Consider the following 21,991-nt stretch of genomic DNA (forward strand, 5'->3'; position numbering starts at 1 on the left):
GTCTCAGCCCCAAGGTCTTACACTGCTATATTATTGTGCCAGCGGAGTAGGGTCAGTTTGCCTTATCCACTATATATGCCTGTAGATCTAAGGAATGCATTTTCAAAATGTTCCGTGTCTCCTGCTGTTTTAACCTAAGAGGACATGAGGTCTTGGCCCACACCTGAGGAGTACCAGGCTTGAAAGACCCGTTGCTGTCCCTGTCCAAAGTCCTCCTGGTTGTGCTGCAGATCAAGACGATACCTGATGATTTCAGCTGGCACTGTGCTGACCTCTACCCCGTGTTGTCCCTATCCATCTGGTCATGCTTCTGACCTGGACTTAGTTTAAATAGACTCTGGACTCAAACCCACATGCATTTATTCATTATTAAAATGTTTACTCTTAATATGTTCACCCGGCACAGCCAGAAGAGGTCTGGCCACCCCTCTGAGCCTGGGTCCTCTAGGTTTCTTCCTAAATTTTGGCCTTCTTAGGGAGTTTTTCCTAGCCACTGAAATACAACACTACTGTTGTTTACTCCTTGGTGTTTAAGGCAGGGTGTTTTGTAAAAGCACTTTTTGACAACTGCTGATGTAAAAAGGGCTTTATAAATACATTTGATTGATTGATTGGTTGACTGATATGAATGTACATATCTCAATTACCTGCACTATTTTAATACACATATTTACACATTAAACAGACAAAGACTAATTTGCTTGTACTGTATTCCAGGACAAGCCAGTCTGTGGATTTATTATCCTATAGTTTGAATACAGGAATAGGTACAAATGTATTAAAAGGTAAATCAAATTAATTACTATGCAAAGTATATGGCCTTCAGCATGAGATTGAATATATTTAATAAACCTATTCTTCATAGAAGGACCTGGTTCTCAATGGTTTTTGTGTATCATCAACTAAAAAGTCCGTGCAGCTAATCTCCTGTGCGAAAATGATTATGGTCAAGTGTAGTGTTAAATTTGACCGAGAGGTGGTGCATCGGCGACACAAATCCATCGACAACAAACTGAGCCATGCTAACAGAATAGCAATAGCCTAGGAATCAGATTGACCAAATCAAAATGTCCTAATGTGATAAGTAGCCAATTATATATTTCATAATTAATAATTGTTCCAGTGAGACAACTTCAAAAACACCTGGATTATTTTTATGATTGATTACAGTGTTTGATTCAAACAACGAGGTAAGTTGTAAAATGGCGGATAAGATTCTGGGAGTTTGTCGTTTTAGCTAGCTAACTAAAGCGTTACCGTCAGCTAGCTATGTTGCTGTTATTGTTGAATAAACTAACGTCGGGACATTCTTGTTTATTTATATGACAATGTTACCTAGCTAGATACAGAAACCAATATGTGTTTATGGGTCAAATTAACGTTGTCCGTTTTAGCTAACAGTTGTCTCTATCATCATCAAACCATATTGACGTTTCACTTGACGGTAACGCGTTAGCTAGTATGAGCGTACTGGTGGCTAGTTCGCTGGCTAGCTATTTCACTAAGTGTACAGCGACTTTGCTTTTGCCTGATTTGAGTCAGCATCGTCACCTTACAGCATTGCATTTGAATAACCAAAACACATTATGCAATTGTTTGTTTATAGTTACCATGTCATTAATAATTATATAGCTAGTATTGATAGCTAGGTAACTGACAAAGATGGAGGACGTCAAAACATTGTTTACACGGAAGACGATATACTCAACCAAAGATAGCTAGTTTAGTTAGCTGCTGCACAGTTAGAACCAGCCACACAGTACAGTACATAACGCTAGATAGCTTGCTTTTTAGGACTAAAAGGGCTGTAGCCTCACTAACCAGGGTTATTGAAAAATAGTAAATATCGTGAATGACAATTAATTTTGTACTCATCGTTTAGTACTTCGGTTTTTGTTGAACAGCTAGCTACATTTGCTGTTCTCGTCGACTACAACCGTTACTTAGCTAGTTATATGACAGCCGCAGAATGTTGGTAGTCAGTAGCTTAGGTCAGCCGATCTTGCACTGGCTAACATCAAACCATAATGAACAAAAATGGCCTTACGTGAGTAGGGCTTAATAATGGAGGGACGTGTATTGTATGAAGCCGACGTATTCGTGCTCATTTCTAAATAAGTTTGCTGACGCAGGTTAGCGATGAATTGCCTTCGTCTTTTACTTTAAAACATCGTTAGCTTTATTAGCGAGGTGGTTGGAAAAGCAGTTAACCATAGGCATAGTTAGCTATCAAGTAGCCAGTTCGCTTGGATAGTAACACGCTAGTCACCTTTCTTTTAATTTCAGTTGGCTTGCTAGTTGCGTTAACGGATTTGCCCATATTTACAGTTATGTGCCGTTGTCTTCGGGTTAATATCTAGCTTGTTCGATCGGTTCTAGTCATGTGGTATTTCATTTAGCAAAACTAACAACTTTGCATTTCTTTTGCGCCCTTCGATGATCCAGCTGACTGCTCCCATCTGCCAATTACCGCTGAGTGTGCAAACGGAATTTATTATCCTCACTTCCTATCAAACACGGTTAATACGTGATTATCCTTCTTGCATATGAATATACTTACATTTCCTAAAATTATACAAAAGTTACCAAAACCATTTGCACTGTTTTTTTTGCACGTGTGAAACCTGTTAGTAAAGGAAATATTTTCAAGGACAGTGTGTTCCACTTAAATTGTGTGCTACTGTTAAGAGGTCTTCTATGAAACAAAATTTCGCATTTTAACTAACGTTTATAATTTTATATTCTAGCTTCTATTACCCATACATTTTGGTGGATCCTGAGAAGGGGAGAAGTCCATACTTACTTGAGTGGGTCCAGAAAATGTTAAAGAAATGATAGCAGCACAAGAGTTGCACACAGAGTTTCAGTTTCCTCAGTAAGTAGATGTCAACAGGAACAAATTAATTGTTACCATTTTTGCAAACACGAAGAAGCAGAGGACTTGAGGTTGTTATTGCATAGATAAAGATATTGAACAGGATCTGGGTGTAAGGATATTAATGACATCTTATTGTTTTCTGTACAGGGAGGCTGATACACAGTTGTCCTCTGACACAGACCTTGAGGAACCTGATGTCAAGAATGCAAAGCTTGGTAAAGGAAAGGTGAGGCTATCTAACACCCTCTATCAACACAAGAAAGCCATGACAATGTGGGTGTGCTTTACATTTGAGCACACAATATGTACAGTAACAGTTAGGTGGTATTTTGGTCTGTTGTAGGGGGGGAAGAAGGGGAAGAAAGCCCCTGGAGAGAAGGGCAAGTGTGGGGCAGCGAAGGGAGCTGGCCTTGGTCGGGTGAATGGCCACCACCGGGAGAATGGGATGGAGAACATGACCTTGTTTGAGGTGGTAAAGATGGGGAAGAGTGCCACACAGGTTGGTGCACACTTTATCATTTTAGAGATACAATAATCAACTCTAGTCATTGTCAGTGCCGGTTGGTGATGGTAGTTTTTTCAGATTTAAGTGATACATGGGTCTTCTTTCAGTCAGTCGTTGATGACTGGATTGAGTCTTACAAAAACGATAGAGACATTGCACTCCTGGACTTGATCAACTTTTTCATCCAGTGTTCTGGTTGTAAAGGTGAGTGGATTGAAAATAATCATATACCCAAGAATTTTCATTTGAAATACTTTGTTATTCAATATTTGAGAGGATTAATCAAGTTAAGATTTTGTTTTTGTTTTTCTACAGGTGCTGTCAGTGCAGAGATGTTCAGACACATGCAAAACTCTGAGATCATCAGGAAGATGACAGAGGAGTTTGATGAGGTATTGACTGATGAAATGCTTTATGTACATGGTTATCTTTGCCTGTCTGCAGGCTCTTTCAAAAAAATTGCTGCTAGTTTACATTATGTATATTATAAATTTTTCTTGCTTTCTATAATGCAAAAAAATTCTACCCTTATTGTTCGTATTCCCCATCCTATATATTATTATTTTTTAAATTGCTTCTACTTTACATTGTTATGTATAATATTGCTATATTTTTGCTTTTTATGTCTTTTAATTCTTACTACGTAGATGTCGTGGGCCAGGTCACAAGCATTTCATTGTTCAGGATGACGCTGTGTTATTTGGTAAATAAACTTTGGCTTGACTTGGTTTCTAAATGTTGCTCTCTGTGGATGCATAGGACAGCGGGGACTACCCGTTAACCATGGCAGGGCCCCTATGGAAGAAGTTCAAGTCAAGCTTCTGTGAGTTTATTGGGGTGCTGGTGCGGCAGTGTCAGTACAGCATCATCTATGACGAGTACATGATGGACACGGTTATCTCGCTGCTCACTGGCCTGTCTGACTCTCAGGTTCGGGCCTTCAGACACACCAGCACACTGGCAGGTCAGTACTCCGATAACAGACAGGTGAGAGGGGGCTGCAGTTTACCCACATTTGTGTGTTTAGCTGGGCTTACACAATGGTCTTTTCTCATTGCTACATTGTCCATCTATATGTCAGCCTATGAAATGTATGACCGGCCTGTGTTAATAGTGCCTTATTAAACAACAATAGTCGTTGTTTCTAACAGCCATGAAGTTGATGACAGCCTTGGTGAATGTGGCTCTGAACCTGAGCATCAATATGGACAACACCCAGAGGCAGTATGAGGCAGAGAGGAATAAAGTCATGGCTAAGAGGGCGAACGATAGGCTGGAGCTCCTGTTACAGAAGCGCAAAGAGGTGAGTGTCTTGTTTTGGAGCCGTTTAATTGGTGTTTTTTTTCCCTACCAGCTTTTCTAATGGTGGTTAGGAACTTGAAGAACACCTGGAACTGAATATTGTAATTATACTTTAAGGAACAGGTGCTACCCTCACAAATTTTATTTAAATATATAAAAGCTTTTGGCCTTCATCAGAACCATTGTCTGATGAAGGCCGTTCATGAAGTCTGAAGCTTTTATTATTTAGGTTTTGTTGATTGGTTGTGTCCCCAACAAAATTGGCATTACACCTTTTTTCTTTTTAATTTTGTTTTTGGTTGTGCTTATATTCTCACACAGTTTTTGCCCCATCCGCTTTGTTTTTAGAAATCCAAATATAATTTTCATTTTATGTCTTTCTTCTCTTTTCAGCTTCAAGAAAACCAAGATGAAATTGAAAACATGATGAATGCAATTTTCAAAGGAGTGTTCGTTCATAGATATCGGTATGTATTATGCACAAAACAACAAATACAAGGAAACAAATGGATTATGGATATATTCTTTTTTTCCTTTTATTGTGGATGTTGAATGGTCTTTAGTAGGTTTGTATTGAAGTCAGGGGGTCTGGTTGTGAGTACATTCACTAGATGTCAGAGTTTATTCTATGTAGAAACCAACTTCAACTAACTGACATTGCAGTAAGGGAGACTTCAGTGGCATGGAAGGCACACAGCAGCTGTGAGATGTGCAGCCTGGTCTTCCACTAAGCCGTTCTAAGGCTCTTGGGCGCCCCCTTGTGCTAAACAACAGACAGCAACGGTTGCTAAGGCAGAACAGCTCATTATGGCACACCAGGTGCCCCTGATCTCTGTAGCCTTTTAAAACGGTATCACTTAGGCCTTTCTAATGAAGAAACCCCTCAACACAGTGATAAATAATTGAGACTGTGAATAAGTCTGGATATTTCTCCTCTATTTCTCAGCGATGCCATAGCTGAAATCCGGGCAATTTGCATTGAGGAGATTGGGGTATGGATGAAGATGTACAGTGATGCTTTTCTTAATGACAGTTACCTGAAGTATGTTGGTTGGACCATGCATGACAAGGTAAGCCATGCATTAGGTCAAATCATGTTTGTGGGAGGCTGGGAGTTCTTGAGTATATTGCCATTACAGTCTCTGTTATACTGTTACAGTGTACTGTGCGCATTTCAACAGTAGGCATATTTTAAAATTTTAGCTATCTAGAGTGACTTGCATATATAATCTGTGGCATTACTTCAGGACGTATTACATGCACAAACGCTGTTTTGAGAGCTCCAACATTTAGGGTTTAAATGGCCCCTTATGTGATTGCAGCAAGGAGAAGTGCGTCTCAAGTGTCTGACTGCACTCCAGGGCCTGTACTATAATCGGGAGCTCAACACCCGACTGGAGCTGTTCACCAGCCGCTTCAAGGTAGCTCAGTCCCTCCCCCTCACCGCTGGCTGGGAAACACTGTACTTGACACATACGCACACATCACGCTCAGCTCCAAGTTGACTTTACTGTCGTTGGCAGGACCGTATTGTGTCAATGACTCTGGACAAGGAGTATGACGTTGCAGTGCAAGCAATAAAACTTCTGACTCTTGTCTTGCAGTAAGTAACGTTCTCTTCAAAACAATTCTTACCCGCTGCTCATCAGTCACTGAGTTGGCGAGCGTGTTGTGGTCCCATTAGCCCAGAGGTACTCTGGAGCCAGTGCTGACCCTGTGGAACGTTGAGCCCCTTTGTGTTGTCGTCCTGTTACAGTAGCAGTGATGAGGTCCTGACAGCGGAGGACTGTGAGAGTGTTTATCATCTGGTCTACTCAGCTCATCGGCCTGTGGCTGTGGCTGCAGGGGAGTTCCTCTATAAGAAGTAGGTTTCGTGCCGGCTCTCTATGAAGCCGTGGTGTGAAAATGAAATGCTGCTCTGAAATAGTTTGAGCGCGATCCTGTGGACTTTTGGTTGACCTGAATGCTGCTGTCCTTAGGCTGTTCAGCCATCGAGGCCCAGAGGAGGAGGGGATGCCCAGGAGGGGCAGGCAGAGTCTCAATGGGAACCTTATCAAGACCACTGTCTTCTTTTTCCTGGAGAGTGAGGTGGGTCAAGGCTTTTGCTACACATTTGTGGTCTGGTACAGCGACTGGGGGAAAAAACAAGCGCATCTAGAGGAATTGTTATTTCTTCAGATTTTCTTTTTTCACCCGTGGCTATATACACTGTCAGTTCATTTTATCTGCCCCACGATGCAAAGTCCTTGCTCCCAGCAAGCAGACTTAAGAGAATACTGAATAAATACTCAATTAATTTCAGTGCAGCATTCTTGGAGACCTGATTTCCCCGACACTAGATGGTTAAACAAAATACTTTTGCTGTTAGCGAAGTTATTTGACCATAGACTATTTACCAACTTCAATTCAGTTCCAGGGTTCTCATAGTTGTGGTAGTGCTAACAAATGTTTAATTAATGGTTATTAATATTGCGTATCAGTGAAGTCTATATAAGCTCACTACGTAGACCTGTGTGGCCTTCCATGCAGCCCATAATGTGCCCCCCATTGCATTCAGAGTCAAGTTGTTTTGTCTTTTAGGCAGTGTGACAGCCCTCACACTGATGTTACCAACCCAAATGGCCCTGTCAGAAAAGTAGTGAGGAACACAATGTAGGCACTCTACACCCAATATTCTTTGAAAAGGTTTAGGCAGAATGGTTTGTTTTTAGACTCTTTCACACACAATCGTTTTGGAAAGGTTAGCATGTCAAAGATGAGCTGGTCAATAACATTAAGTTGACTCTGTCCTGTCTGTAAACAGCTGCAGTGAGGATGGTTTGGGTTAGTTGCTTAATCCCTGTTAGGGTTAGTTGCTTAATGGTCTTTGTGGTCTCCAGTTTAGACTGCTTTTGTAATAGTTGCTCCCTCGTCAGGGGGAGGAGACCCCGTTTTCGCAACTTGCAAAATCCACACAAATAGGGATTTTGATATCAGAATAAGAATAATTCTCATTAATGTTTCAACAAATCATCAACAATGGAAAATAAATCATAACTAGTTCATTTGTTTTTGAACGTCGTAGTGATGCGACCCGCAATGGAACTTGAACAGCCAAGTGAATAGTTAAACCATTTGGTCTCCGTATGGAGCCCTGCTTTTTAGTCTACTACAGGGAGTCAGATTCCCTCCGGGCTGACCTGCTGGGCTGAGGCCAGTCTATGTTCCCCGTTCAGCTCCATACCAAACCGCCGTCCGTCTTCTCACATATGGCGCGTCTCTGCTGTGATAACCTGTGTCTGTTTGCAGCTCCATGAGCACGGGGCCTACCTGGTGGACAGCCTATGGGAGTGTGCATCAGAGCTGCTTAAAGACTGGGAGAGCACCATCAGCCTGCTGCTGGATGAGCCCATGCCCGGGGAGGAGGGTAAAGAGGACAAACACCCTTCAACACACTCTAACTCACACACGCGCTCGCACAGTCGTGTCTCATCAGTCCGTTTGTCTGTGTCCAGCCCTGACAGACCGGCAGGAGACGGCTCTGATAGAGGTGATGCTGTGCGCTGTCCGTCAGGCCTGTGAGTGCCACCCTCCAGTGGGGAGAGGCACGGGGAAGAGGGTGAGTGACTCCAGTACTCCGCTACAACTTAAAGCTCCGTTCACACGAGCCACATCTGGCTGTTCACCATATGAACAGCTGTCATTACAAGATTGTGACATGATCTCACTCTTTTAAATTCTCCTAGGTGTTGACCGCAAAGGAGAAGAAAACCCAGCTGGATGACCGGACGAGAATCACTGAGATTTTTGCTGTGGCGTTGCCTCTGTTGTTGGCTAAGGTCAGTTGGCAAGTCTTCTAAATGACTGGCACTGATTCTACTGTAAAGTGACATCCTCTAAATTTCTGTTGCTTTCTCTATTGTCAAGTCCAATACCTGACGGTCGTTTTCTCTACTGTAAAGTTACGTATTTCATGTGACCGTTGCTGTCCCTGCTGTCAAGTTCTGTATATGATGTCAAGTCCTCTTACTGTAAAGCTGCCATGCATAACTCAGCCCCAGGGACTGCCATAAAAATGCACCATTATTCAGCCTAAGGTCTCTTGTTGTAGCTGGCCTCACAGTGCTTGACAGCTCACCCATTTCACTAGCATATGAAATACTAGGGCTGCAGGATTAGTATAAAATGTTGAATCATGATTTCCAATTACAATTGTTAATTGCAATTCCAAACTCTTGCTGGCGCCACATGTCTCATTCACCTGTATTTTTTTGGGGGTGAGTCAGAGTTTCAATCATAATTCGATTAACCGTGCAGCGCTGTGACCTACTATATATTTTGTTGCCTGAGCTGGACTTCTGGCTTGAAAAGGTCAACTAATTCTTTCAGCGTAGGTGCACTCATGCTACTTCAAAAACGTCCATGTCCTGTCTGACCCTGTACGTCTTCCACCCACAGTACTCCGTCGATGCTGAGAAGGTGACCAACTTACTGCAGCTGCCTCAGTTCTTTGACCTGGAAATCTATACCACTGGTCGATTAGAGAAGGTTTGGAAAACCAAGGTTATGGTGACAGTGGGTCCTCCTAAAAGCCACTGAGGTCTCACATTGCTGTGCTCTCCGTTTGTGCCCAGCACTTAGAGTCGTTGCTGCGTCAGATCAGGGAGGTAGTGGAGAAGCATACGGAGACTGACGTGCTGGAAGCCTGCTCCATGACCTACCACGCCCTCTGCAACGAGGAGTTCACCATCTTCAACAGGGTGGACATCGCCAGGTCCCAGCTACTGGATGAGCTGGTAGACAAGTTTAACAGACTCTTGGAGGACTTCCTGCAGGAGGTGGGCTCACATGGTTTAAGGACTCTGTTTGAGATCGGTTTCAGTATGTTATGACTTGGGGCGGCTATCACATTTCTCCTGGGTTAAGGCCTAGTGTTTAGTATTGAGCCTGGGATTGTGAGATGTCACCGGCCTGATACCTGTTGTTTCAGGGAGAGGAACCAGATGAGGATGATGCCTACCAGGTCCTCTCCACACTGAAGAGGATCACTGCTTTCCACAAGTAAGGCCATGAGCAGGATTCAATGTACTGTGTTTTTCACACATTTGCCTGTGAAATGTAAGATAAGTTAGAACTCTTTGATTTGATTCTGTTCTTTTCTGTGCTCTGCAGTGCACATGACCTATCTAAATGGGACCTGTTCACCAGCAACTATAAGCTACTAAACACAGGACTTCAGAATGGCGATATGCCTGAGCAGGTACCTAATGCATAACACTTTATTCATTTGGTTTACACTTCAATGGTTAAGCAGATGCTCTTATCCAGAGTCACTTCCAGTTAGTGCATATGTAAGATGGCTAGGTAAGACAACCACCCACCCATTTATAGTAGGTCCATTTTACTCAAAGTAGCTGTCAGTCAGTGGTAGATGGAATGGGAAAACTGTAAGGGTTAGTGCACAAAAGGAATTGTGGAGTTATTAAAATGGTTTGAAAAGGGAAGCTGGTTCCCCCGAGGGCTGGGGAGTATGGAAGGGAGAATCTGCATGCTGATAGAAGTGTGCTGGATGTGCTGCATTAAGCACGATCATGGATTTCAGGAAAGATGTTAAGGGCTACGATGTCATAAAAAGACCAATCACATATCCAAGTGAAAACTCTGCTGTAGAAGAGTAAGTAAATACTGATTCCCATGATGTTACTGTACACCTGTCTACTGTATGTTCAATAAATATGAAAAAACAAATCATAAAGCCAGTCAATATATTTCCATCCCAGACTTGAGTGAAATGGACTCAAATGTATTACAGAAAAAATCAAAACACAATGTTGTGGTTTCCAATTGTGATTGTCCGGCTTTAGCATGGATAGGTAAACAGGTTTATTGCTAGGGATGTTAGATTGTCTACAGTGTCAGTCTTCAGAGCAGCCCTGTAGCAGGTGATTGCTACTACTAGCTTTGATACTGAGAACCAGAAGAACTATGGAATAAAATACCAGACAGCAGTTAATGAACCAGATTGAAGAAAAGTTATACATTTGACTTGTTTTTCTGTTGAAATCTAAATTCATGAAAAAATGTATAGATGGATGACAAACTAGACAAGACAGCCCAGTTGCCCTAAGCTAACATTGTTATAGCACATCAATTTGTATGTTACTTAAACAGACCAGGTCCAACTGTTACCATTAACAACATTCATGTTTCTTTGGGAGAACCTTGTTTGAATTCATCAGGTAGTTATCCTATTTTTTTGGACCAGCAGTCTCAAAAGCTTCAGGAAGGGAGGCTAAGTAATCTAGGTGAGACAGATCTTTACCCTGAGTCACTTATGTATAAAAAAAAGTGATAATGTATCTGCCTTCCATATAGTATAACAATTTTCTCTGCCTCCAGAAGGTTTATTAGCAGGAACACAGATCTTTATTGAATTCCTATAAACCCTCAAAATTGTCACCCAGCCCTACCTTCTTGTCATTCATCCCCAGAGAGATTTACTAGTTGGAGGTTTGAAGAGGAAGGAGATGGTGGTAAAAGGCTTACCTGGGGTTAGGAGGAACAAGCTTGAAATTTAGAGAAATTGGCTTTAGCAGCAGGAATAGAAAGGCAAGGAGGGAAGATGCAATCTCACCTAATCCCAAAGGTTCAGTATCACTTACCTAGTAACTTTCTTTTTCCCAGATTGTCATTCATGCCATGCAGTGCACACACTACGTGATTCTGTGGAACCTAGCCAAGGTATCAGAGGGCAGCTCCAATAAGGTAAACCCACTGATCAGTGACAAATGACAGTCTAATGTCCATCAATGGTAGTGGCTCTGGGGAGCAGAGGTACAGGCGATGTCTGGATAACGACTGGTTAAACTCTGCGTTACCAGGGGGACATGGTGACCCTGAGGAAGCAGATGAGGGCTTTCTGTCTGATGTGTCAGCGCTACCTCACCAGTGTCAACACCACGGTCAAAGAGCAGGTGGGTGGACCTACATCGTGTTGGTGGGCGGGACTTTGAATATCATGTACTGTTTTCCTTTAACTTCCCTGACTGGAACTGTGTGTTCATAGGTCCTTGTGTTGCTGCACTGCTATATCAACTGGATCATTTTAAAACCAGTGGAAATGCACTTTGTTTCTTTGACATGAAAGATGATTAACAAATCTTAGCAATTGTTGTAAAATTGTGGTGATAATCTTAGGCAAAGCAATGATATGTTTGTTCTTGAAGTGACAAATCTGAAAGTGTCCATTCTGATTTCTCTGTTTGTTTTTAGCCTACGTTTAGATTCAGGGGTGGATTTTATTTAGATTTTTTTCCACCCACCATCATGACAATGTTTATTTATCAAACAACCCTGCTTCCTCATCACTAGCTGCCATAAACGGCCTACTTGCCAGCAGGGCTATGGAAAGCTAAATTAAATAAATTATGAAAGTGTATATGTTTTTATACACTACACTGTTTACCACCAAATTACACTGAACAAAATTATAAACGCAACACTTGTTATTGCCCCCATTAATCATGAGCTGAACTGAAAGATCTAAGACTTTTTCTATGTACACAAAAGGCCCATTTCTCTCAAATATTGTTCACAAATCTGTCTAAATCTGTTTTAGTGAACACTTCTCCTTTGCTGAGATAATCCATCCACCTCACAGGTGTGGCATATCAAGATGCTGATTAGACAGCATGATTATTGCACAGGTGTGCCTTAGGCTGGCCACAATAAAAGGCTACTCTAAAATGTGCAGTTTCACTGTATTGGGGGGGGCCCGAAAACCAGTCAGTATCTGGTGTGACCACCATTTGCCTCACGCAGTGCAACACATCTCCTTCGCATAGAGTTGATCAGGTTGTTGATTGTGGTCTGTGGAATATTGGTCCACTCCTCTTCAATGGCTGTGCGAAGTTTCTGGATATTGGCAGGACCTGGAACACGCTGTCGTATACCCCGATCCAGAGCATCCCAAACATACTCAATGGGTGACATGTCCGGTGAGTATGCTAGCCATGCAAGAACTGGGATGTTTTCAGCTTCCAGGAATGTACACCCAGGAGTGTACAGATCCTTGCAACATGGGGCTGTGCATTATCATGCTGCAACATGAGGTGATGGTCGTGGATGAATGGCACAACAATGGGCCTCTGGATCTCATCACTGTATCTCTGTGCATTCAAAATGCCATCAATAAAATGCACCTGTGTTCGTTGTCCATAACACACGCCTGCCCATACCGTAACCCCACCACCACCATGGGCCACTCCATCCACAGCGTTGACATCAGCAAACCGCTCACCCACACGATGCCATACACACTGTCTGCCATCTGCCCTGTACAGTGAAAACCGGGATTCATCTGTGAAGAGAACACCTCTTCACGGATGCCAGACGCCATCGAATGTGAGCATTTGCCCACTCAAGTCGGTTATGACAACGAACTGCAGTCAGGTTGAGACCCCGATGAGGACGAAGAGCATGCAGATGAACTTCCCTGAGACGGTTTCTGACAGTTTGTGCAGAAATTCTTTGGTTATGCAGCAGCTGTCCGGGTAGCTGGTCTCATACTATCTTGGAGGTGAAGATGCTGGATGTGGAGGTCCTGGGCTGAGGGTCTACTTACAGATGGTCTACGGTTGTGAAGCCGGTTAGATGTACTGCCAAATTCTCTGAAACGCCTTTGGAGACAGCTTATGGTAGAGAAATGAATATTAAATTCACGGGCAACAGCTCTGGTGGACATTCCTGCAGTCAGCATGCCAATTGCACGTTCCCTCAAAACCTGTGACATCTGTGGCATTGTGCTGTGTGATGGAACTGCACATTTTAGAGTTGCCTTTTATTGTGGCCAGCCTAAGGCACACCTGTGAAATAATCATGCTGTCTAATCAGCATCTTGATAGGCCACACCTGTGAGGTGGATGGATTATCTCAGCAAAGGAGAAGTGTTCACTAAAACAGATTTAGACAGATTTGTGAACAATATTTGAGAGAAATAGGCCTTTTGTGTACATAAAGTCTTAGATCTTTGAGTTAAGCTCATGATAAATGGGGGCAAAAACAAAAGTGTTGCGTTTATAATTTTCTTCAGTGTATAATAATCTACTGGATATTTACTTAATTTTATTACTTTAGAGCCAGTCGGTACTCAAAATGTAAATTGTAAAACTGCTTAATATTATTGCGTTTTCAAACCCAGTTCCCTCCCCAGTTGTCTCAAGGTCAGTGGTTTTGACCACTTAACAGGCAAATTTATTCTGCATGCCCGTTTTGCTTTAGGAAAGTCGGGTTTCCTTTCAACCATTATATGTGTCCTTAATTCACAGCCTGGAGCACCACATCAAAATGAATAAATACTGTCCACATTTCTGGTGCATATAATTTACATTTTTGTGGTGGATTTACAGTTGGTTGCCGAAATGATGACAAAAAAGATCAAGCTTTTTGATATGCTTAGGTTAAACCTTGTAAAATCAGGATTTTTTTTTTTTTTTATGATTATCAACTGCAAGAATCAAACATGTCAACAGATGAGATGCGTCTCTCAACAGGCCATGTTTGTTTTTATTGCTCCCCCCCTACTCATGAGCACCAAAACGTTCCCACACCTATTCATGAATACATATTTGCAAACTGCTTCAGTCTTCAGAGGACAAAACTAAAAGAGAATTGGCGGTGTTGGACGGAGTGGGATTGCCCAGCGGTGGGTGACTCTTTACAGCACGGTGTGACAACCGCTGACATGAGTGGCCGTTCTAACTGAATGACTGAACGACTGTGTTTCCAGGCCTTCACCATTCTGTGTGACGCCCTGATGATCTTCAGCCACCAGATGGTGTCGTCGGGCAGGGAGCAGCTGGAGCCTCTGATCTACACACCAGACTCCTCCCTGCAGGCAGAGCTGCTCAACTTCATCCTGGACCACGTCTTCATTGACCAGGACGATGACAACAACAGCACAGGTCAGACAGCCCACCCTGCAGCTAGTCCCCGTAGAGACCTCCGAGAACACACACAACCTCCAAAGTCTCCAATGAATGTGGGAATTTGGGAGATGTGATATTTGTTTTCTTCATTTTATTAGATGGGCAGCAAGACGATGAAGCCAGTAAAATTGAGGCCTTACACAAGAGGCGGAATCTGCTGGCAGCGTACTGCAAACTGATCATTTACAATGTGGTGGAGATGAACACTGGAGCTGACATCTTTAAGCAGTACATGAGGGTATGTCTGGCCTTCCACCTTATCCGTCTCCTGAGAAGAACCGACTGGCTACCGTTCCACTGTCTAAAACCCAGGTTGCTGTGGCTAAAGACGTGGACATTTCTGTGTGTATGCAGGATCATTCCTGTTGCATGGCTGCTGTGCTCTGCTGAGACTCCCGCATCCTTAATCTCTGTTCTCTGGTGTAGCCTAACAGCAGGTTGTACACTCGCCTGTTCAGCTATTACTTCCCATGTCAGTAGGCTTTCCATGTCAGTAGGCATTAGCTTAGCGGGCGACAGATGGGCAAGGCGGTGGTGTTATGTTTTGAAAATGATATGGCAGCAGCTAAACCACGAAAAATGCATTGTTTTTGCTTCAACTCAAACGGTTCAACTCCCATTGTTGGTCTTAGCTTCAGGTTGGGAATATTAATTCAGAAATCCCCGAAATGAGGCAACACCATCAGCATGAAGTCTGTTGAACCCTTGTGGTGTTGCGGTGCCTCCAACCTCAGTTGTACTCCCTTGCATTGAGTCTGTGTCTGTGTGGTGAAAATGGCTGCAGGAATACTGGAAATGAAACCATTACAAAAACCAATGTTGTGTGTTTCTCTGTAGTATTACAACGACTACGGAGATATCATCAAAGAAACTATGAGTAAAACCAGACAAATCGACAAGATTCAGTGTGCCAAGACCCTCATTCTAAGTTTGCAGCAGGTAAGAACTTTGGAGAAATTAGCATTGTATTTAAATTGTCTTCATTTTGTTACAAAGTGCTCGATAACCGTTTTTCAAGTTGCAACACTTCTCTTTCAGCTTTTCAATGAGATGTTATCTGACCTCGGCTGCAACTTCGATCGCTCGTCCTCGTCTTTCTGTGGTATTAAAGAACTGGCCCGACGTTTTTCGTTAACCTTTGGCCTGGATCAGCTGAAGACCAGAGAGGCTATCGCCATGTTACACAAGTAAGCCTGCAGTAAATGTGAAACTCATTCTTGAGAAGAAATCACTCAGCCAAAATATTTAACAGCTCTAAATGGATGCTTCAGTTTGAGGCTTCTTAAACTCCCAGAACTTTTTTTTCTCTCTTTTGCTGCAGGGATGGAATTGAGTTTGCTTTCAAGGAGCCCAGCCCACAGGGAGAGGGAAACCCTCCTCTCAACCTTGCCTTCCTGGACATTCTTAGCGAGTTCTCCTCCAAACTGCTTCGCCAGGACAAGAAGACTGTGTAAGTTAGAGGAATCCATTGGACTTCTGTGACTGTAACCCAGGGTTCCGTGTGCGTCAGTAGCTGTCTCTCATTGGCAGTCGGGCCTCAGTTTCCCTAGATGACGTGTTGGGGGTCTTTTGTCCTCCGCAGTCACCTCTACCTGGAGCGGTTCATGACCTTCCAGATGGCCCTGCAGCGAGAGGACTGCTGGCTGCCCCTCATCTCCTACAGGAACTCCCTGCAGGCTGGAGGGGACGACGACACCATGTCGGTCATGAGCGGCTACAGCAGCCGAGGTTCAAGCATCAGGAGTAAGAAGGCCAAGCCAGCCAGCACAGGGAAGAGGAAACTGCCTGAAGGTGAGTGAATGACCAGACACTACAGCATGGTCAGCACACTGTGGCACACTAGCATTACACTAGAAACCTCAGTGATTGTTATATACTTCGTAGACTGTTCCAGAATCTGACATCCTCTTAGCGCACTAAGATTTTTCAAGCACATGCTAAAAGCCCATGCAAGCAGTACAAGAAATCTTGCCAAATGTGCAGTTTGATTTTAACTTGACTTGCTAAATGTGTAAAAATGTCTGCTAGATGTTGTGATGTAATGTTGGAATTCTGAAAAGCCAACCAGCTGTATTACTGTGTGTTAAACCCTATGAACCAGAGGAGAGTAGCAGCTGAAATGTCAGTGCAGTGTGTAGACAGCCCGCTGAATAACGGCGTGTTAAACCCTATGAACCAGAGGAAAGTAGCAGCTGCAGCACAGACGCGCAGGTGTGGATGAACCGGGAGCAGAACGTTCAGACGCCAGTGATGATGCCCTCGCCGCACCTCACCTCCACCGTCCTGAGGGACCCCAAGAAAATGAGGCCAGAGGAGAGCTACATGGGCGTCTACGCCATGACGTCAGAGCAACAGCAGCACCAAGCGCTGCCCGCTCAGCAGCACCACCATCAGACCCCCATGGACTACAAGTACGGATCACTCGTCCATAGTCCGATCTGCATAGTGTTACTGGAGAACCTCCGTTGTCATTATTACTTCCAGATAGTTAGTTAAGCGATACTGGACTGTAATGCGACGCTTTTTTAAAAATCCATTCCAGTGTGTCCAGTTAATAGGAGGCTACACTGAGCTTTTGGCTCACAAATGTATAGTGTGTGCCCTTATGTTTTTTTTATTACATTTTCAAAAACACTTCTTGGAATTAGCCAAGAAGAAATTACTGACATGGTACATTTTGAAAGAATATCTTTGGAGAAAACAAATAACGAAGAACTGTGCACAGCCTATACATGGCGTGTATAAACAATCACTTTTTTATATATAAAATAAACGATTAATCTAAATATTCTCCTAGTTTTTTCCCTCCAAATATGGAAATGGAGAATTAGCGATAATGGCCTTGACCGTGTTGCAACCTGGATTTGAACATCTGGTTCTAGTCTTGCTTTAGCAACATGAATGCTTTTCTTCAATAAAATCACTGTAGTTCAACTCCTGTTTGAGTAAGTATGTCTGCCTATGTTAATGTGTCTGTATTTCTCCCCAGTACCCAGGTGACATGGATGCTAGCCCAGAGACAGCAGGCAGAGGCCCGACAGCAGCAAGAGAGAGCCAATATGCAGTACGCCAAGATGAGAAGCCACATGCAGCATGCAATGTAAATCAGCTCTTCTAGACCGCATTGGTGTTTCAACCTCAGTATAGAACATAGTCATTTAGGCCCATAAGTGGAATGTGTGAAGTCATTTGTGGCTGTGTCTTTGACCCTTTAGCCGCCGTGGGTCTGGACTCATGGAAGACGATGAGGAGCCAATTGTAGAGGATGTTATGATGTCATCAGAGGACCGTTTGGAAGATCTGAATGAGGGCATGGATTTCGACACTATGGATATTGATCTGGTAAAAATTCTTTATTTTCTCTTAAATGCTGGCTCGGACTTCTGAATGACAAAATATTTTTTGATCCGCTCATTTTGGGCTCATTTTATCCACTTCACCTGCCAGTGGTCTCTGTGTGTGTGCGTGTGTGTGTGCGTGTGTGTGTGCGTGTGTGTGTGCGTGCGTGCATGCGTGCGTGTGTGCGTGCGTGCGCGTGCGTGTGCGTGTACGTACACTGCTCAAAAACATTAAGGGAACATATAGTCGTCACAGTATAACACCAAGTCAATTAAAGTTTAAGGATATAATTCTGTCCAGTTAGGAAGCCTAAGCGACTGTGAATCAGTGTCACTTGTTTTGGAGCAAATGTGTGACAAAAGATGCACTGGAGAGGCAACAGCAGGACAACCCCCAAAAAGGGAATGGTTTTGCAGATGGTGGCCACAGACAATTACTCTCTCCTTATTCTTCCTGCCTGATTCTTCTCTAGTTTATGATTTGGCTAGTGTCCTTGTCACTACTGGTAGCATGAGGTGGTACCTGCACCTCATTCAGGTTGCATAGGTAGTCCAACTCCTCCAGAATGGCACATCCATATGTGCTGTCGCAAGAAGGTTTGCTGTGTCTCCCAGTAAAGTTTCAAGAGCATGGAGGAGATTCCAGGAGACGGCCGTACCACGAGGAGAGCTGGACAGGGTCGTAGAAGGGCATCAACCCAGCAACAGGACCAATATCTGCTTCTTTGTGTGAGGAGAAACAGGAGGAGCACTGCCAGAGCGCTACATAATGACCTCCAGCGGCCTACTGGTGTGCATTTTTCTGACCAAACTGTCAGAAACAGACTCCATGAGGGCCTGACGTCCTCTAATGGGACCTGTGCTCACAGCCCAGCACCGTGCAACTTGATTGGCATTCGCCAAAGAACACCAGAATTGGCAGGTCCGCCCCGTTCTCTTCACAGATGAGCGGAGGTTCACACTGAGCCTGGAGACGCCATGGTGAACGTTATGCTGCCTGCAAAATCATCCAGCATGACCGGTTTGGCGGTGGGTCAGTGATGGTCTGATGAGGCATCACTGGGTCAGACAGACCTCCACGTACTAGCCAACGGTTGCTGTTAGGTACCAGGATGAAATCCTCAGACCCATCGTCAGACCTTACGCTGGTGCAGTGGGCCCTGGGTTCCTCCTGATGCAGGACAATGCCCAGCCTGTGGCCAGAGTGTGTAGGCAGTTCCTGGATGATTAAGGTATTGATGCCATTGACCGTCATTCCCCAAACCTGAATCCAATTTTGAACCCTCTGGGATGTTATGTATTGGTGCATCCGACGCCGCCAAGTAGCGCCACAGACTGTCCAGGAGCTCACTGATGCCCTGGTCCAGGTCTGGGAGGAGATCCACCCCCCTGCACCCCCGGACACCATCCACCGTCTCATCAGGAGCGAGCCCAGACGCTGGAAGTGCACACAGGCACGTGGAGGCCTGTTCTCAATGAATAACACAATGTACATTAAAGATTTTGGTCTTTAATATATTTCATTCATAGAGAACCGATGTGTGTTTTTGAGCAGTGTATATGTGCTACAGAATTTCCAGGGGGCCTTTTTGGCTTTACAGCGACGCTTTTACCGACAGTGGCTAACAATCATTGACTGCATCTTTAAGTAGAGCAATATTAATGCTTTGATATTTATAAATTCTTGTTGTGCTGTTATTGTTTAGCCCCCCTCAAAAAATCGTAGAGAAAGATCGGAGCTGAAGCCGGACTATTTTGATCCTTCTTCAATCATGGATGATTCGGTGGGTATTTACTTAAGTATAGTCATGTCTACAGTGTTAAACATTGAAAAAACTATATGAATGACTGTGGCAGTGCAGATCTGATGTCCAGATAGTCAGATGTCTTTAGTATGCATATTCTCATGAAGATGCTATTATTATATTCTTTAATTCACCTTTCTATATTGTACAGCAAGTAAAACAATTAAATGTAATATTTTCTCTTTTTTTTTTAGGTCCTTAATGTTTCAATGTTCTAAGCTGATTATGGTAGATTTGCGTGAAGAGGACACTGTGTTACCGAGAACCTTTTTGACGACAAAGTATTCTCTGTAGAGAATTGGTTTAAGATTTGCTCATGGGACTATTTGCTTGTGAGGCAGCAGTGGTTGCCCCTTTGACAACATGTTTGAATTTCATCTTTTGTCAATGGGCAGGTCATGTAAATACAGTGTCTGACATCTAAGATTATCACACCTGGCATGGCATGTAGCCATATATTAATACATATATACAGTAAGAGAAATGTGAAATGTCTTCATATTGTTGGAAGGCCTTACCGCAAATATGAAACACCGGGTTCTCAGAATTCTCTCTGTCATGGTATTTTTTAGAGGTTTATCTGTTCTGCTTTTATAACTTATAGAATACTTTGATTTATAGATATTTTGTAATGACAATCAGATGTAAATCAGTACTTTATAATCATGTATTATTCATAGAGAGTACAGAAAATAACCTTTGTAATGGAATTTCTGGTGTGTAATAATGGATGTGGCCTGCAGTTTATTTCCCCCCAGTGTTATAGGTGAATCCTCTTGGTGAATTTATAATGCCCAAATGCCATTTGACCAATTCACAGGCGTAGTCTGAATTCTGAATAGCTTTTGAAAGTTTGATGATTTAAATGCATTGTGGCTTTTGAAGAGTGGTACAAAACTATAAAGTGCAGAGGGTTTGTACAAATGAGCGGTCAAAATATTATGTTATACCACTGTGTTGTGTCTGTAAGAGAACTTGTTATAGAATGTTTCTAAAATGCCACATTTAAGAGTTTGGGTTAGCTATCATGGTATCATAATATATTATTATATATAATGAAATATATAATTATATATTATACAGTTATTAAAAAAAGTGTAATATATTGTGAATCGGTGCTCATTTTATATTTGCTCAGTTTTTGTTAATTTGAATTCAACTTAGGAAAGGTTCAATAGAATGTAAACTGGTTTAAATTAACCTCCTAACTCATGTGCAGGAATGCACAAGAATTTACCTTTGAATTTGTATGTTTATGTTCTGTTTGTCTTTTCTAAGGGTTCTTGTTTGAATAACTTTTATTTACCTCTGTGTACATTAGGTTGGTTTGCAGATTCCCAACAAGCTTTTCTGGAGGAATACAATTGTAATCATGAATATTGTAAATGATAGTTTTATACAGCCACGACAGCTTAATACACAGCCTCTCCATTTTCTAAAGCCAAAATGTTAATCATAATCTAAATACAAAATTACAAACCGGAGAATTTAATATTTTTCATTATTTAGATTGTAGCAATGTTAGACAGAAAATGATAAAGTCAATGAAATGCGTAGTTGTTTAACTTAAATTTGATGTAGGCTTCATACTGTCATTTTAATCTTCTCCTTCTGTTGTCCTTGCATTGAACTGCTGAAAGTGTGTGCATACGTCTATATGTGTATGTATACACATACATATATGGTATATATTAAAATGTATATACATTTGTGTTTTTTATTCTATTTACAATGTGTCCACTGTACCATTTATGGTTTGTATTTATGTATGGAGACAGTAACTTTTTTGAACAAAATAAACCCCCTGCAATTGTGTGATGATTTGAATTAAGTGTTAGCTGTTTTTTTAAGGCCTATTAGGCTAAAATGTCCACTGGTTTTGTGACCTAGATTTGAGTCACTGTTCTTTTGTGTTGTACTGGTGATAATATAAACCTCTATTTTGGGGTTTTGGATAAGTCAGGTGTTGTGCGACTTGGGTACTGTGTCCACACATTCTCGTAGAAGTTGGCATGTGGGCGACCTTCAGATGCTTTGTGCTCACCTTTGCTGAGAATTTGCATCTAGATAATACTGTTCATTAACTGAATTTCAGATCCTCCCGGCATCACATGTGCTCAACGTGCTATACTGTAAAGACTTGAGTATCAAAGAGGCTCAAGCACGCTAAACCGCACTGGTTTACATTAGATCTGACA

General features: G+C 42.6%; 1 protein-coding gene across 2 annotated transcripts; it reads left to right on the top strand.

Moving 5' to 3' along the window:
• Window positions 1–985: 985 nt before the first annotated feature.
• On the top strand, window positions 986–21,620 carry stag2a (stromal antigen 2a). Of its 2 annotated transcripts, none has more exons than XM_010897103.5 (34): window positions 986–1,190; window positions 2,748–2,875; window positions 3,026–3,104; window positions 3,222–3,377; window positions 3,491–3,587; window positions 3,699–3,775; window positions 4,143–4,347; window positions 4,535–4,686; window positions 5,079–5,152; window positions 5,632–5,755; window positions 6,008–6,106; window positions 6,209–6,288; window positions 6,442–6,549; window positions 6,665–6,773; window positions 7,974–8,091; window positions 8,180–8,283; window positions 8,411–8,503; window positions 9,123–9,212; window positions 9,299–9,502; window positions 9,655–9,725; window positions 9,837–9,924; window positions 11,349–11,429; window positions 11,546–11,638; window positions 14,452–14,626; window positions 14,749–14,888; window positions 15,488–15,589; window positions 15,689–15,837; window positions 15,972–16,100; window positions 16,233–16,441; window positions 16,830–17,061; window positions 17,640–17,750; window positions 17,866–17,992; window positions 19,695–19,772; window positions 19,988–21,620. In XM_010897103.5, the coding sequence occupies exons 2-34, from the start codon at window positions 2,832–2,834 to the stop codon at window positions 20,009–20,011; spliced, it is 3,822 nt and encodes a 1,273-aa protein (XP_010895405.1). In that variant the 5' UTR covers window positions 986–1,190; window positions 2,748–2,831; the 3' UTR covers window positions 20,012–21,620. The 2 variants fall into 2 exon arrangements, with proteins under 2 accessions (XP_010895405.1, XP_019904112.1); XM_020048553.2 differs by lacking the exon at window positions 986–1,190 and adding an exon at window positions 1,217–2,519.
• The last annotated feature ends 371 nt before the right edge of the window (window positions 21,621–21,991 follow it).

Source organism: Esox lucius, chromosome 7, assembly GCF_011004845.1.
Source record: "Esox lucius isolate fEsoLuc1 chromosome 7, fEsoLuc1.pri, whole genome shotgun sequence".
NCBI lineage: Eukaryota > Metazoa > Chordata > Actinopteri > Esociformes > Esocidae > Esox > Esox lucius.

What these genes read in the sequence shown, in the direction of transcription:
- stag2a (XM_010897103.5), top strand. Translation starts at nt 2,832, where the DNA reads ATGATAGCAGCACAAGAGTTGCACACAGAGTTTCAGTTTCCTCA. An exon ending in GCTATCGCCATGTTACACAA is followed by an intron (nt 15,838 to 15,971) that starts GTAAGCCTGCAG and finishes CTTTTGCTGCAG; the next exon opens with GGATGGAATTGAGTTTGCTT. An exon ending in AGCCACATGCAGCATGCAAT is followed by an intron (nt 17,751 to 17,865) that starts GTAAATCAGCTC and finishes TTGACCCTTTAG; the next exon opens with CCGCCGTGGGTCTGGACTCA.